This window comes from Oncorhynchus kisutch, linkage group LG28 (genome assembly GCF_002021735.2).
Source record: "Oncorhynchus kisutch isolate 150728-3 linkage group LG28, Okis_V2, whole genome shotgun sequence".
Lineage (NCBI taxonomy): Eukaryota > Metazoa > Chordata > Actinopteri > Salmoniformes > Salmonidae > Oncorhynchus > Oncorhynchus kisutch.
The window spans coordinates 7629203-7647135 of NC_034201.2; the positions used below are offsets into that span (position 1 = coordinate 7629203).

Consider the following 17933-nt stretch of genomic DNA (forward strand, 5'->3'; position numbering starts at 1 on the left):
AGTGAAGGAAAAGCAGCCATAAATTGCTCAGCATATGTGGGAACTCCTTCAAGACTGTTGGAAAAGCATCCCTCATGAAGCTGGTTGAGAGAATGCCAAGAGTGTGCAAAAGCTGTCACCAAGGCAAAGGGTGTCTACTTTGAAGAATTTCAAATATAACATATATTTGGATTTTTTTAACACTTTTTTGGTTACTACATGATGCCATATGTGCTATTTTGTCGTTTTGACGTTTTCAATTGTATTCTACAATGTCGAAAATAGTAACAAATAAATAAAAACCATTGAAAGAGTAGGTGTGTCCAAACTTTTGAATGGTACCATATATATATAAACTAAGTTTTCACAATACCTGACATTTAATCAGAAGAAAAATCCCTGTCTTAGGTCAGTTAGGATCACCACTTTATTCTAACAATGTGAAATGTCAGAATAATATTAGAGAGAATGATTTATTTCAGCTTTTATTTCTTTCATCAGATTCCCAGTGGGTCAGAAGTTTACATGCACTCAATTAGTGTCACGATCGTCGTAAAGGGGAGACCAAAGCGCAGCGTGGTGTGAATGCATGATTTAATGATAGACGGGCAGCTCCGGACTGATTGGCGGCTCTGGCAGCTCCTGGCTGGCAGACGGCTCTGGCCGCTCCTGGCTGGCTGACAGCTGTGGCGGCTCCTGGCTGGCTGACGGCTCTGGCGGCTCCTGGCTGGCTGACGGCTCTGGCGGCTCCTGGCTGACTGGCGGCTCCTGGCTGACTGGCGGCTCCTGGCTGACTGGCAGCTGACTGGCTGACGGCTACTGGCAGGTCCTGGCTAACTGACGGCTCTGGCAGGTCCTGGCTGACTGACGGCTCTGGCAGGTCCTGGCTGACTGACGGCTCTGGCAGCTCCTGGCTGACTGACGGCTCAGGACAGATTGGCGGCTCTGACAGCTCAGGACAGACTGGCGGCTCTGACAGCTCAGGACAGATGGGAGACTCTAGCAGCTCAGGACAGACGGGAGACTCTAGCAGCTCAGGACAGACGGGAGACTCTAGCAGCTCAGGACAGACGGGAGACTCTAGCAGCTCAGGACAGACAGGAGACTCTGGCAGCGCTGGGCAGGAGGAAGGCTCTGGCAGCGCTGGACAGGCGGGAGCACCTGTAGGGATGAGACGGAGAGACAGCCTGGTGCGGGGGGCTGGTGCATGGAGGTGGAATCGGATAGACCGGACTGTGAAGGCGCACTGGAGATCTTGAGCACCGAGCCTGCCCAACCTTACCTGGTTGAATGCTCCCCGTAGCCAGACCAGTGCGGCGAGGTGGAATAGCCCGCACTGAGCTGTGCTGGCGAACCGGGGACTCCATGCGTAAGGCTGGTGCCATGTATGCTGGCCCGAGGAGACACACTGGAGACCAGATGCGCAGAGCCGGCTTCATGGCACCTGGCTCGATGCCCACTCTAGCCCGGCCGATACGAGGAGCTGGAATGTACCGAACCGGGCCAGGCTATGCACACGCAGCGGGAACACGGTGCCTGCCCGGTTCCTCTCTCTCTCCGGTAAGCACAGGAAGTTGGTGCAGGTCTCCTCCCTGGCTTAGCCACACTCCCTGTGTGCCCTCCCAATACATTTTTGGGGCTGCCTCTCGGGCTTCCAGCCACGCTGCCGTGCTGCCTCCTCATACCGGCGCCTCGCTGCTTTCGCTGCCTCCAGCTCTGCTTTGGGGCGGCGATATTCCCCAGGCTGTGCCCAGGGTCCTTCGCCGTCCAGAATCTCTTCCAAGTCCATGAGTCCTGCGTTCTTTGCCGCTGCTGCTGCTGGCCGTTGCCACGCTGCTTGGTCCATTGTTGGTGGGTTATTCTGTCACGATCGTCGTAAAGGGGAGACCAAAGCGCAGCGTGGTGTGAATGCATGATTTAATGATAGACGAAAAACACGAAGTACACTGAACAAACTATAAAAAATAATAAGACAAACGTGACTGCTAATGAAACACTGTGCTAACATGCAACATCACATAGACAATAACCCACGAATCACAATACAATACAGGCTACTTAAATATATTTCCCAATCAGAGACAACGACAAACACCTGCCACTGATTGAGAACCATATCAGGCCAAAACACATAGAAACAGACTAACTAGACATGCAACATAGAATGCCCACTCATATCACACCCTTACCAAACAAAACATAGAAGCAAACAACGCAAATAATGGTCAGAGTGTGACAATTAGTATTTGGTAGCATGGCCTTTAAATTGTTTAACTTGGGTCAAACGTTTCGGGTAGCCTTCCACAAGCTTCCCACAATAAGTTGGGTGAATTTTGGCCCATTTCTCCTGACAGAGCTGGTGTAACTGAGTCAGGTTTGTAGGCCTCCTTGCTCGCACACACTTTTTCAGCTCTGCCCACAAATTTTCTATGGGATTGAAGTCAGGGCTTTGTGATGGCCACTCCAATACATTGACTTTGTTGTCCTTAAGCCATTTTGCCACAACTTTGGAAGACCCATTTGCGACCAAGCTTTAATTGCCTGACTAATGTCTTGAGATGTTGCGTCAACATATCCACAAAATTTTCCAACCTCATGATGCCATCTATTTTGTGAAGTGGACCAGTCAGCAAAGCACCCCCACAACATGATGCTGCCACCCCTGTGCTTCACGGTTGGGATGGTGTTCTTCGGCTTGCAAGCCTCCCCCTTTTTTCTCCAAACATAACTATGGTCATTATGGCCAAACGGTTATATTTTTGTTTTATCAGACCAGAGGACATTTCTCCAAAAAGTATGATCTTTGTCCCCATGTGCAGTTGCAAACCGTAGTCTGGCTTTTTTTATGGCGGTTTTGGAGCAGTGGCTTCATCCTTGCTGAGCGGCCTTTCAGGTTATGTCGATATAAGACTCCTTTTACTGTGGAAATAGATACTTTTGTACCTGTTTCCTCCAGCATCTTCACAAGGTCCTTTGCTGTTGTTCTGGGATTGATTTGCACTTTTCGCACCAAAGTACGTTCATCTCTAGGAGACAGAACGTGTCTCCTTCCTGAGCAGTATGACTGCGTTGTCCCATGGTGTTTATACTTGCGTACTATTGTTTGTACAGATGAATGTGGTACCTTCAGGCATTTGGAAATATCTCCCAGGGATGAACCAGAACCTTGTGGAGGTCTACAATTTTTTTCTCGGGTCTTGGAAGATTTCTTTTGATTTTCCCATGATGTCAAGCAAAGAGGAAAATAGTTCGAAGGTAGGCCTTGAAATACATCCACAGGTACACCTCCAATTGACTCAAATTATGTCAATTAGCCTATCAGAAGCTTCTAAAGCCATGACATAATTTTCTGGAATTTTCCAAGCTGTTTCAAGGCACAGTCAACTTAGTGTATGTAAACTTCTGACCCACTGGAATTGTGATACAGTGAATTATAAGTGAAATAATCTGTCTGTAAACAATTGTTGGAAAAATGACCTGTGTCATGCACAAAGTAGATGTCCTAACTGACTTGCCAAAAATATAGTTTGTTAACAAGACATTTGTGGAGTGGTTGAAAAACGAGTTTTAAGCACTCAAACCTAAGTGTATGTAAACCTCCGACCTCAACTGTGTATATATATATTCGCGGACCTCCTGCAGTACCTCCGTGGACCTCTCCAGTTTACTACAAAAGTAGTAAGTAGTACACAGCATATGGTATAGTATTCTATAGTTTACTACAAAATGCTATAGGAAGTACTACACGTGATTGAGGGATACTGGTGTGTAGTACTATACTACAGTTTACTACAGAGTTCTATAGTAAATACTGAAGTATGCTATAGTATTTATTCATGTGGGCGTAGTAGCTTATGGCTTATAGCTCAATATACTTGCCTAATTATATCCTCTAATATATTTGGAGAACACAAACGGAGGCTAAGCCTTTAGCATAAATCATGCATCGATGTCACTTCAATAGTTGAAATCAAGTTAGGATCTGGCCCTGTGACAATCAGAGAGACAAACACACAAACAGAGGGGATTGTATGAATTACAGCTGCTGCTGGTAGATATGCAACATACACTTCTTTTGGGTTCTGGGTGATTATGATAGAGTGTCACTGTCACTGTCCGTATGTTTGACAACTGCCCCCCCCCCCCCCCCCCTCCGCAGTGCTGCAATCTGCAGAGCTGCTGTCTGTCAGTCTGTGGGGGACTATATGAAGACATATAGAAGAAACACAGTGCACAAACATAAACTCACATAGCCTACTTACATATGAGCTGGCTGGTTGCTGGTCTGTGTGCTCATATGAATATTCACACTTGATGAGCAGATGCACACAAATCTACATACTGAACAGTCATGTACGCCTGCACTCATACAGAGTGAACACACACAGAGGCACAGATGCTTTCTGTTCCTACACTAAGTTCTCATCTATTTTCTCTCCTGCCTCAACTCACAGAGCCATGCTAGGTGATTTTAGGGGTCTGGACATTCTTTACATCATTACACAAGCACACCGGAAGCACACAGGTTGATCTGTTACAGTAAAGTCAGCATTATAGTCTTTGCTGACGCCTACAGTTAGGTTTCACCTGAGACGAGCAGAAGAGAGAGATATACAGTACAGATGGTTCCCACATGAAAAAATACTATGGTACTATGGTATAAATACTATAGTACCATGGTCTAAATGATATCACTGAAGCCCTTGCCAAAAAACAGCATTGTGTCTCACTTTTTATTGATCTCTCTAAGGCTTTTGATACAGTTGATCATGCTATACTAAGGCAGAGATTGTCGAGTGTAGGTCTTTCAGAGCATGCAATTGCATGGTTTGCTAACTATCTGTCTGATAGATCTCAGTGCACTCAATTTGATGGGCTCATGTCTGTTAAATTGTCTGTCTGTAATGGTGTGCTCCAAGGCTCTGTACTTGGTCCTCTCTTATTCACTATTTATATAAATAATTTAGACAAAAATGTCCAAAATGCGCAAAATCATTTTTATGCTGATGATACTGTTATTTACTGTTGTGCCTTGTCTCTTACAAAACGAATCCAGAACTTGCTAAATGTTTTTTATACTGTTCAACATACCTTGTGTCAATTGAAGCTTATCCTCAATACTGTCAAAACTAAACTAATGGTGTTTTCTAAAGCAAGAAATAGACCTCTGAACTTTTCACCTATTATTACTTGTCAGGGCATTGAGATTGAGACTGTAACCTCATATAAATATCTTGACATTTTAATTGATGATGGCCTCACCTTTAAATTTCATATTCAACAACTTACAAAAAATTGAAGCTGAAATTGGGATTTTATTTTAGGAATAATGCCTGTTTTTCTTGTGAAGCCAGAAGGAGGCTAGTATCAGCTATATTTATGCCTTTAGACTATGGGGATATTTTATATATGAATGCTACCTCTCAGTGTTTGAGATCAATTGACACCCTTTACCATGGCACTTTGAGATTTATTTTAAACTGCAAAACCCTTACGCACCACTGCACTTTGTATACCAGGGTTGGCTGGCCTTCTCTAGTAACCTCTTATGGCTGCATCCCTTGCTCTCAATTTCCACCTGAAGACATACCCTAATCTAACTGCCTGTAGCTCAGCCCCAGAGGCAAGGACATGCATATTCGTGGTATCATTTGAATGGAAACATTCTGAAGTTTGTGGTAATGTTAATTGAATGTAGGAGAATATAACACAGTAGATCTGGTGGAAGAAAAGAGAAGGAAAGAGCATACGTTTTCAGTTTTTTATTGTTGTAGCATCATCTTTCACATGTACTAGAATAGCCACACAGTCAGATAGGATGCTGGAGATAATTTTGATGAATAACACAAGAGGGCAACTGTAGGTGTGCAAAGTTTCAGACTGATAACTTGAGCTACATGACATTTAGCATGAAGTCACCCAGGTGTCCTTCACAAGTTGCCCAAATGTACCCAAGTGGCCGAATTAGTGAAATGACCTATAACTATATACAACAGTACAAATAACTATATACAACATATCAAAAAGCAATTCTAACACACAAAAACATTTATATATTTTTTTTTTAAATGTTATAAAAAAAAATAAAAAAATAAACTGTAGACCCTTTGGAAGTCCTCTACACAATATTTTGCTGCCTGTGCCATGTCCCATAGCAGTCTCTTTCTGATGTAAAACAGAGGCAAACTGAACAAGTGGTGCAGGTCATGCGACACAGAACACAACGACGCATCCATGCTGTGCCCTTTTGGCCCTGAGGCACAGTCATGCCTGCAGTAGTGAACTGTGGCATATGAACACCACTGGAGGCAGGAGTAGAGGGGGCAGAGGTAGAGCGGGCAGCTTGGCACCGGGGGCTCCCAGTCGGAGTCGCTATCACTGTGAAAGAAAACATTTAAAAAATATTTGTATTGTATGAGACTTTTATCATCACATAAAATAAACAGATATGTATTGTATAGAGCAGAGGGAACAGTCACTAAGGTGAATTGCTGTTCCATTCAACTCCGGCCATTGTTGTGGGCCTGCCCTCCCCCGAACAGCACCCAATGGCTATTTCATATGGAAATGGAGAGGATTAGCAGGCGCAGTGGCCATGTGTGTGTTTGCTGTTCTACTCCATTCCATTTGAATATATATATACATACGCACACACACACACGCACGCACACACACACACACACACACACACACACACACACACACACACACACACACACACACACACACACACACACACACACACACACACACTCACACATGTTATGGGTCATACACATACATACACACACACTATAGCCAATGTGTACTTTACACATTGCATCACACATTTCATTGCAAATTGCAAAAAAAAAATATATATATTTATATTTCATAAAACGGCATTAGCACTTACCCGTCCAGAAGTACGTCCTGTCCTTGCAAAACAGCTCCACAGCTCCTGTTTGAATCATAACACTCAAAGAGTCTCACTTTCCCAATCAATCTGGTGCAAATCTATATACTTAGACTTGGACTTCGCTTTTCCTGATTTATTCGCGATGATGTCTTCAATGAAATCGTTGCAAAAACACTTTCCAAAATACTACTTTCCAAAACATTTCTGTGCGTAACAAGCGTGACTGCAACTACTCTGATGGTCAAGGCGAGAATGGAGTTTGTTACGCGTGCGTATACAAACAAGGAACGGTGGTCCAACCCACAACCATTACATACTGGCGTTTACCTCAACTCATTGGCTATCTACCCAGCTAGATTTCAAGAAGATCAGTGGTCATTGGGCAGAAATACAGTCAATCAACAAAGCTTCGCTAAAATTATCGGTGCGCAATGAAGTCATTGCTCGTTGTCTTCAAATCAGTTCAATACTCCCCGCAAAAAAAACAATCAAGTTTGGCTGTGTTACAAACATCCAAAGGATTGCACTGAAACCAACCATGACTAGATAAATGATAGATTTTTTTTACTGTGTGTAATTACGTCGAATGCTCCGTAAAAAGTTGATAGAAATGGAATTCACGGCACAAACGGTTTACAAAATGTTTCGATTTAGGCTATAAAAATGGATTTTATCAAAGAAAACAGCACTTAATTTGATCACTGGGACCCTCAGGAAGAGAAATAATGTAAGTCATAAAAAAAAAAAATTGTACCCCTTTTTCTCCCCAATTTCATGGTATCCAATTGTTGTAGTAGCTACTATCTTGTCTCGCTACAACTCCCGTACGGGGCTTGGGAGAGACAAAGGTTGAAAGTCATGCTTCCTCCGATACACAACCCAACCCAAGCCGCACTGCTTCTTTAACACACCGCGCATCCAACCCGGAAGCCAGCCACACCAATGTGTCGGAGGAAACACCGTGCACCTGGCAACCTTGGTTAGCGCACACTGCGCCCAGCCCGCCACTGGAGTCACTGGAGTCACTGGTGCACGATGAGACAAAGACATCCCTACAGACCAATCCCTCCCTAACCCGGAGGACGCTAGGCCAATTATGTGTCGCCCCACGGACCTCCCGGTCACAGCCGGTTACGACAGAGCCTGGGCACAAACCCAGGGACTCTGATGGCACAGCTGGCGCTGCAGTACAGCGCCCTTAACCACTGCGCCACCCGGGAGGCCGTAAGTCATAATTTTACCTTCAGATGTGAATGTGTGAAAACTGTCATGGAGGAAAATGTTTTTGTTGTTGTTGATCGCTCTTCTCAAACAAAAGCATGGTATTTGTTCCCAATCAGAGACAACGACTAACACCTGCCTCTGATTGAGAACCATATCAGGCCAAACACATCGAAACAGACAAACTAGACATACAACATAGAATGCCCACTCATGTCACACCCTGACCAACCAAAACATAGAAACAAACAACGCAAACTATGGTCAGAGTGTGACAACTACCTTTTAATTTGGGCATTTTTATTGTTCAGAAATGTGGTGGGTACTCTCTTCGTTCGCTGGACTTTATCCTGCTACCTGTTCCAAATATCCGAACTGAATTTGGTAAAAGGGCTTTTATGTACTCGTCGCACCATCGTCTTGGAACGCCTTACAAAATACTTTTAAACTGGAAGAACTTGTCCCGATTGGTATTTTTAAATCACTGATGAATGATCTTGAGACTGATTCCCTGACCTGTCAATGTTTTTAATTTGCTGTTTTATACTCTTGTGAATTCTATGGTTTTTATTAGATTACTTGTAGTTTTTCATGTTGTTTGGCTGTCATTTTTGTAATGACTTGGTGCTGCCTATCTTGGCCAGGATGCTCTTGAAAAAGAGACTAAATCTCAATGAGCCCTTCCTGGTTAAAAAAAGGTTTAATAATAAATAAATACTATTGTATTCACTGTGCTTTTGCTGTCTTTATTGTTGTATTCTCTGTAGTGTTTTTGCATACACTCATTTAGTATTTGGTAGCATTGCCTTTAAATTTATATGGGATTGAGGTCAGGGCTTTGTGATGGCCACTCCAATACATTGACTTTGTTGTCCTTAAGCCATTTTGCTACAACTTTGGAAGTATGCTTGTGGTCATTGTCCATTTGGAAGACCCATTTGCGACCAAGCTTTAACATAAGCTTTAACTGATGTCTTGAGATGTTGCTTCAATATATCCTCATAATTTTCCTTCCTCATGATGCCATCAATTGTGTGAAGTGCACCAGTCCCTCCTGCAGCAAAGCACATACATTTTGTGAAGTGCACCAGTCCCTCCTGCAGCAAAGCACCTCCACAACATGATGCTGCCACCCCCGTGCTTCACGGTTGGAATGGTGTTCTTTGGCTTACAAGCCTCCCCCTTTTTCCTCCAAACATATCGATGGTTAATATGGCCTAACAGTTCTATTTTTGTTTCATCAGACCAGAGGACATTTCTCCAAAAAGTTCAATCTTTGTCCCCACATGCAGTTGCAAACCGTAGTCTGGCTTTTTTATGGCATTGGAGCAGTGGCTTCTTCCTTGCTGAGCGGCCTTTCAGGTTATGTCAATATAGGACTTGTTTTACTGTGGATATAGATACTTTTGTACCTGTTTCCTCCAGCATCTTCACAAGGTCCTTTGCTGTTGTTCTGGGATCAACTTGCACCTTTCACACCAAAGTACGTTCATTTCTAGGAGACAGAACGCGCCTCCTTCCTGAGCGGTATGATGTCTGCGTGGTCCCATGGTGTTCATACTTGCGTTCTATTTTTTGTCCCAACCGACTTGCCAAAACTATAGTTTGTTAACAAGAAATGTGTGAAGTGGTCAAAGAATAAGTTTTAATGACTCCAACCTAAGTGTATGTAAACTGTACTAGTGCCTTTTTTTATGATAATACTGTGGTATTTACTATAGTATTCTACAGTATACTACAACATTCTATAGTAAGTCCTACACATGATTGAGGGATACTACAGTATATAGTATTGTACAGTATACTACAGTTTGCAGAATTTATAGTAAGGGCTGTAGTATTCTATAGTAAACTGTAGTATATATTTTTTATGTGGATTCGGTGCAAGTGCACAGCTCCTCGGGCGATGGCTTCTTCCAAATACAGCTGTGACAAACTGTCACAATACAGACACACACTGAGCGTGCAGTTCACTGGGGCACATCACCCACACACATACGCACACGCACACGCACATACACACCAACGATGACAATAACACACACACACAGGCACTAGCATGCATGCTCACAGGCACACGCCCTCTGCCCTACTACCACAAATACACCCTCTACTCTACTCCCACCAACTTCTACTAACAACCTTAACGTCATCAATAACCCTGTTCCCCTGTCACTCTTCCATCAGTGGCTCTTCTAATCCTGGAATCTCTTATATATGAGATGGCTGTTTTGATGAACAATCAGTGATGGATCTGCTCCAACTCAGATCAGCACACTCACACAACTGGAACATACAACTAGACAGAGGAGTTTCATCTCAAACTGGAACAACATACATGTAATATTTGTACATACCGTATCACTTAAGCAGCACCCAAATGAATGCTTTAACACCAAAGAAACATGCCCATACATACTAAGGCATGCATAGTCTTTTACAACTGACATTATATTTGAAAGCCAACATTAAACATTCATTTGAGTCATTTAGCAGATGCTCCTATCCAAAGCAACTTACAGGAGCAACTAGGGTTAAGGGCCTTGCTCGGGGGAACATTGACTGATTTTTCACCTAGTCGGCTTGGGATTTGAACCAGGGACCTTTTGGTTACTGGCCCAATGCTCTTAACCGCTAGGCTACACATAACAGCTTCTCCCAGCTCCTGTGCAGAGAATGCTGCAATGCACCGCAAGTGTTGACTAAGAAGAGGAGCTGAAGGGAGTGTACGAGAGGAAAAAGAGAGAGGGGAGACAGATCACGGGAGGGGTAGAATGGTGGAGAGAGAGGACGAGAGAATTAGAGAAGAGACAGGAAGACAGGAGTGAGAGTAAGAGTGAGAGAGAGAGTGAGAGACAACATTATAGAGAGAAAGAATAAGACAGACAGACCGACAGAGTTAATGGGAGTGGTGGTCAGTGTTATTTTGCGACCTGCCAAAGAGGAGTCCCTCTCAGCTCCGATGAATGATCTGACTAATGAGTTAGTATATGCAATTAGGGAACATGCAGAGAAAAGGGAGACGGCGGGAGGAGGGAGGAAGTGAGTTCTCCAACCTCCACCTCCACTCCCCTTTCTCAGCTGTTTCCCTCAGAGTGGATGACGACATGCGGAACGAGAAAGGCTCACACAGTCAACACAGGGGAGCTCACTCCAATCACTATCATCACTGTCTGCTGTTTTCCCTACGAGAACTGAAATGAGCCTAGCAGATATTTGTGTGCGGTAACGCCATGTTATGATGGTGGGACAGTGGCACTGATGCTGATTAAGCTTGTTTTGGGCCAGACTGGCATAGTCTTCGCTGTCCATTGTAGTTAGCGAGGGAAAGGGACTTCCTATTCTAAGTTCATTTTCAAACTGATTCTCGTGCATAACATTTTAGCGTGTTGTGTGTCAAATTAATGTTTCAGACGAGTAATAAAGAAAATGTTAAAAAAACTAAAGAACAAGTTCTCTCTGATAAGTAACCGTTGCACGTGGGGCTTAGTGACACTGTTCCCTGGAGGCGATGGTGGTGGCAGCAGGGTGAATTTGGGGATGAGTTCTCCGGCAGAGGGAGTCTGGTAAGGACCAGGGATGTCTGCAGCTTTGAAAATAACACAGACGCACACTGTGGGCACTAGGCACTAGTCACAATGCCATGGCCTTATGGGCTGCGTGCTCATTTCAAAACCAACCCAATGACAGAAACCCACTAATCAGGTTGTTATTCCCTATCCAATTATATCAATATGCAGTATGCACAAATGACATAAAACACCACGTCCTGGCATCCCATTTCCTCTTCTGCCTCATTCCCAATTTAAATGGCCTCTTAAATGAAAACCTAATTGAGTGAAGAGAATGGTGTCACGATTGAGCTAAGGGGCATTTTCATTGCCTATCCAGAATAACGCGGTGGGGCCGTGGATCGGGAATGATTCTTTCCTCTGACGTAGGCAGCTGTCAATCTGTTTAACGACTACTCACTTCTATCACACTCCATCTTATTCTGGAACAGGCTAAAAAGGAATACAGATCTGTCTGTTGTATTTCAATATCACAATATGTGACATTGAAACAGTCCCATTGTTGTTCTTATCTGGTGACGCTAATCCTATCAAATGAATACATATTACTGAATTTCCACTACAACGCTCACAGCTGGATGAATTCTATGCTTATATATGGTGAGGCTGTTGTGATTTCACACAGTAGCTTACACACACATGTAAAAATAGACATGAGAAACACTAAGAACAAAAACTCCCAGCCACGTAAATGATGTAATCCTAACATAGTTGTTCCCCGTCCACTACAACTCAGGTGTTAATTGAAATGCAATAGCCGGCTGTCTGAGAGGCCCTTCATGGTAAGTGAAAGTGGGGTAACCTGAGTTGCCGTCATGTTCCAGAGAGAGGGGCTGTGTCTGAGTCCTTCATCATAATGATCCATCATTTAAGTGGAGGTCAATGAGACTTCATCGCTCTTCAGACACAACATGAAAACTCTCATTCACTCATTGAATCAGATACCCTCCCAGTCTGTCTGTGCCACCTCTGTTGGCATGCCCTTTCACTCTCCACCCCAAATATTCAGCAACCCTCCCCGTACCCCTCCCTCCCCCATGCTCACCTGTATTTCATACTGCTGTGGCGCCCTATGGCTTCCTTCATGTGGGCATGGCCCTGGGGAACCGGGCGGGACCCCAACTGCTCCCTGGGCTTGGCTGAGCCATGGGTGTTGTAGTTGCCATTACCCCCTTGGTTGCTCCCTCCACCACCTCCCCCAGGGGGTGGCGCGGTGCGAAGGCCACATAGTCGGTCCTCACTGCGGCTCTTCAGGTTGTGCTCAGTGCAGGCGAAAGAAACCTGCATAGTGACCACTGCCTAGTCTCTGGTTCACTAAATTGGCCCCTGGAGAGGCTCTTTGGGATGCTGCTTAGGGTCTGTCTGCAAAATTTCTGCTACAAAGTCAAGCTGCTTGTACAGTGAGGATGTCCCTGTCCAGACAAATGCCCAAACAGGGAAGTTTTGTATTTTTGAGCCAGATCCACAGGCGCCGGCAAGAATCCAGGCCCTAACCTGGCACGCAGAGTCAGCGTCTGGTCTGTCTCCGTCTCTCCTCTCCTGTCTGGTGTTGCTCAGTCTCAAGAGGTTTCTAGTCAGAACATTCCTCCCATCATCAGCGGGGAGCTGGTATACAGTGTGGTCCTCGGCTCGTAGTCGGAGGCTGATCAAGCAGTTCCACGGGCTGGGGTAGGCTACCTCTCCAACCGCGCTCTCCACCGCACAGGAGCGCAACAGATTCCTCACTTAAAACAAACCGGCTGATTTGCCTAGTCTTGCAGAGACATCCGGAAAGATCCTGGAGGCGAGGAAGATGCTTGCTATATGTTTTTGCTACAAATTAAAAAGGTAGGGTGGTAAAGCATTCATCAACTTGCTTGTCTCCTCTTCAGCCACAAACTGAGGTTAGTCTATCGTTGTCGAGCCCAGCTAGAGACCCGGGGTGCGGCGCAACAACGACATGAGCTACAGGCATTTTTCTCACACCTCGGGTCGCATTGCATGTTTCGAAGCAAACACAACGAATAAAAACCGGGGATGTACTACATCCCACAGAATTCAACACGCGCTAAAACACCATGGTCTTCGCATGCACACATCCAATGTCTTTCCTATATCTAACATAGTGCCCAGCCTCACGCAACGACATCGAACTGGTGCAGAAAAGGCAACATCAGCACCGCCAAATGGCGTGCTAATTTCATCCACTTTGAATATTGTCAATTTCATAACTGCTATAATCTCTGTCGGATATCCGTCAGGCTATTCATTTTCCTCATCAAAACAGGATCCCCATGGCATTAGGTTACCATTTCACAGCATAATTGGTGGGCAGCATTGAGACTATCTAATCAAATGCATAAAGCGACGCTACTATGTTATTGTGTCCAGCTGTCTCATTTGAGCTGTTGATGATGATGATGGCTAATTATCTTCAGGATTATAATTCCAATCCCTGGTTCTCATTGCAGAGGCTCCCAAAGTGTTAATCACGACACGTAAAATCGATTATTGGGAGAGGCGCCTCTCTCTCTCTCTCTCTCTCTCTCTCTCTCTGTGTGTGTGTATAGTTTACACATTAAACAGAATGGGTGCTTTCTAACACATGCATATAACATACATTATTCTTCATGAATCAATAGCACAATTCAGGGAGGGGGGTCGCATGAAAAACATCTAAAATCCCTTTCACTGGTGCATACGCATACACATCGATAAACCTGAACTGCATGGTAGCCTTAAATTCGATACTCAAGAAACACGCACATGCAGGTCTGTTAAGCCACCCCGTTTATTATATAAACCCTACTCACACTCAAGCATATTGACTGAGGATCCCCCCTCCCCCCATTCGTCATGGTATCTCTGTCTGTCACCCTATCTCCTGCTTGTCCCTTCTCCATACTGAAACACAGGCATGCAGTCGAAGGATCTCTTAATTACTTCCACAGTTTATGAGGAAGTGGTACTGTATATTATGCAGCCTAATACTTTTGGCAGATATGAGTGAATGTGGGGATGAGGATATACAGTGCAATAAGTGAATGGTGGTGACAGCTCTCATTCTGCCTAATTGGCTTTTGAAGGAGTCATGACATAAGTCACCGGGTATTTGGGCGAGATGGCTGGCTGGCGTGCTCTGGGAGATCAAAACAAATCAGTGATTCTAAAAGCAATATCACATTTCAGGTAAGACTCAAATGCAGACGGTGTTGAAGTAACAATGTTTATTACAGAAACAGGGGCAGGCAAACGACAGGTCAAGACAGGCAGAGGTCGATAATCCAGAGTAGTGGGACAAGGGTACAGGATGGCAGGCAGGTGGGCTCAGAGTCAGGACAGGCAAGAGTCAAAACCAGGAGGGTGAGAAAAAGAGAGACTGAGGAAAAGCAGGAGCTGAGACAAAATGCTGGTTGACTTGACAAACAAGACAAATTGGCAACAGAAAAACAGAGAACACAGGTATAAATACACAGGGGATAATGGGGAAGATGAGCGACACCTGGAGGGGGGTGGAGACAAGCATAAGGACAGGTATAACAGATCAGGGCGTGACAAGAAAACCTAAAGCATTGGATCTCTCTTGTATTTACCTGTGAGATTTACTCACATTTAGTTCATGAAATAAAATGTGCCATCACAATATCCCATAAGAAACAACATTTAATATACAGTTGTGTGAAATACATGCTTCTTCTTCACTGCTCAATTGTGTTTGCAGAATCGTGTATAATAACATAATTGTAAAGCTGTTGTGCATGGGAGTGCATGACGGTGGCCTTCTGGCATTGCTTGCAAATGAGCAAGTGTCCCCAAACTACAGGGATGAACCCGTGTTCAATTGATAACACCAGACGACTGTCTACGGGTGCCCACTGACCAGCGCCTACCAATCACACAGGGATAGCTCGGTTCAGCGAGCCAATCAATGAGCAGTGCATATGTGCAGTGAGAGGAGATAATCTGTTCATTGCTCAGAGATGAGGTAGAAGTCCAAAGTAACCAGATGCATGAATGTAACCTGCTAATATACTAGAGAGCTATCTCAGCGCCAAGAAACTGAATCGCACAGCCTTTCATAGCTGCACAATGACATTTTACATCATATTGTGGAATCTTTAAGCAGGAGAGGAGTTGGGATGATGATGTGTAACTATAGAATGAAACAGATTTTAATTTTAATTTAATTTTTTTTATTTCACCTTTATTTAACCAGGTAGGCTAGTTGAGAACAAGTTCTCATTTACAACTGCGACCTGGCCAAGATAAAGCATAGCAGTGTGAACAGACAACAACACAGAGTTACACATGGAGTAAACAATAAACAAGTCAATAACACAGTAGAGAAAAAAAAGAAAGAGTCTATATATATTGTGTGCAAAAGGCACGAGGAGGTAGGCGAATAATTACAAATAATAACAATAACAATAACAAAATATAGAAGAAATATGCATTGGAGAGTTCGTAAAGGTAAAGGAATAAGTAAATGTCTGCTTTTTTCCAATATCTGTTTTTGGTGTGCTGCAGAGTGTTTGATGTAGCCTATTGGTTTTTCAGGACCAGTGATTTTGGTAGGGTTTACACTGGGAGAGCATAACTGTACTCATTTCAGCACCATGGCCAGATCCCTTTCGTATTAGGGATGTAACAAATGTTTGTTTGTTTTATATTTAAAAAAACGTTAAATCTTTTTTTTAAATAAAAACATAAAAAACATTAAATGAAGTGAATTCACAATTCAGATATGGTTCTGCGACCGCTAGGGGGAAATTCAGTTCAATCTAAATCAGGACTGCCCTGGCTACCTACCGGTCGTCACTAGTTACCACAGCCATAAAGCCCGCATGACCAAATTTCTACAATTTCTCTTCAAATGATTTTAAACCTAAACTTAACCACACTGCTAACCTCATGCCTAACCGTAAAATTAAATTAAGACCAACAAGATAATTTTCGTATTTATTCATTTTTACGATAGGCTTATAGCCAATTTTCACAACTAGTGAAAACCAGAGCGCACAGAAAAGTAGCCTAAATTGATACTGTTATTTCAAAACGTCTAAAACTACGAATAGAGAGAGACTGTCAACGAAAACAACAAAAAGCTGCTGTTTTTATGAGTGAGTTCTTGCCAGCACTGTCAACACTTTTTATTCAACACTTTTTTTGAATGAGTAGCAAAGTGTATTCAGTTGTGTAAAGTACTTAAGTAAAAAATACTTGAAAATTCTACTTTAATAGTTTTTGGGGGTATCTGTACTTTACTTGACTATTTATATTTTTTACATGTATGTACTTTATACTCCTTACATTTTCCCTGACACCCAGAAGTACTCGTTACATTTTGAATGCTTAGCAGGACATGAAAAGAGTCTAATTCACACACTTATCAAGAGAGCATCCCTGGTCATCCCTACTGCCTCTGATCTGTCGGACTCACTAAACACATGCTTCGTTTCTAAATTATGTGTGAGAGTTGGAGTGTGCCCCTGACTATCCAATTTAAAAAAAAAACAAGAAAATGGTGCCATCTGGTTTGCTTAATATAAGGAATGTAAAATGGTTTAGAATTTTACTTCTAACACTTAAGTATATTTAAGTAATTACATTTACTTTTGATACTTACGAATATTTAAAATATATACTTTTAGACTTTTACTAAAGTAGTTATTTACTGGGTGACTTTCACTATTATTTGAGTCATTTTCTCATAAGGTATTTGTACTTTTACTCAAGTATGACAATTGGGTATTTTTTCCACCCCTAATCAGTGGTTCCCAATCTTTTCCGGTTACTGTAGGCCTACTACCAAAACTGACATTTGTGTATCGATAGCGCGCCGGACCTCGGGCTAGAACGTCGAGGGTTCGAGACCTGCTCCCTGCCTGTTTCATTACATCGGTGTCAGAAGTGATCGGACCTTGCATCCACGACAGTGCGTGTGCTTGTCCGGTGAGCGCGTTCCTGTAAAACGTAGAGTCGCAAGATAGCGCGAGGACGCGCTCTTTGAAAGGAGGGAGTAATGTAAGGGTTCGAGACCTGCTCCCTGCCTGTTTCATTACCATACATTTGAATGGCTGTAAAATCACGACTAACCAGTAAGGCTCACTTGCCCGCAGTTTTCAATGGACCCTGTCAAGCTGAGGGTATAATAGGCTAGAAATTGGTAGTTGTTGGCTAAAAAGAGGTTGACAGAAAATGTGACAGGCAGCTCTCATCCTACTAACATGATTAGACTGTCGTGCACAAACATACAATTTTACAGCCAGAAATATTCTGCATAC

General features: G+C 43.5%; 1 protein-coding gene across 2 annotated transcripts in view; it reads right to left on the minus strand.

Moving 5' to 3' along the window:
• Window positions 1-17933, minus strand: part of LOC109873146 (voltage-gated potassium channel subunit beta-3-like) — a 32215-nt gene that overhangs the window by 13037 nt on the left and 1245 nt on the right. Inside the window, exon 1 of one of the 2 annotated variants that reach the window (XM_020464710.2) lies at window positions 12716-14213. The exons of the other annotated variant lie outside the window; for it this stretch is intronic. Within the exon in view, the coding sequence (XP_020320299.1) occupies window positions 12716-12957 (242 nt within the window). The 5' untranslated portion in view covers window positions 12958-14213. Of the gene's footprint in view, window positions 1-12715; window positions 14214-17933 lie in introns of those variants that run through there. 2 annotated transcript variants of the gene reach the window in all.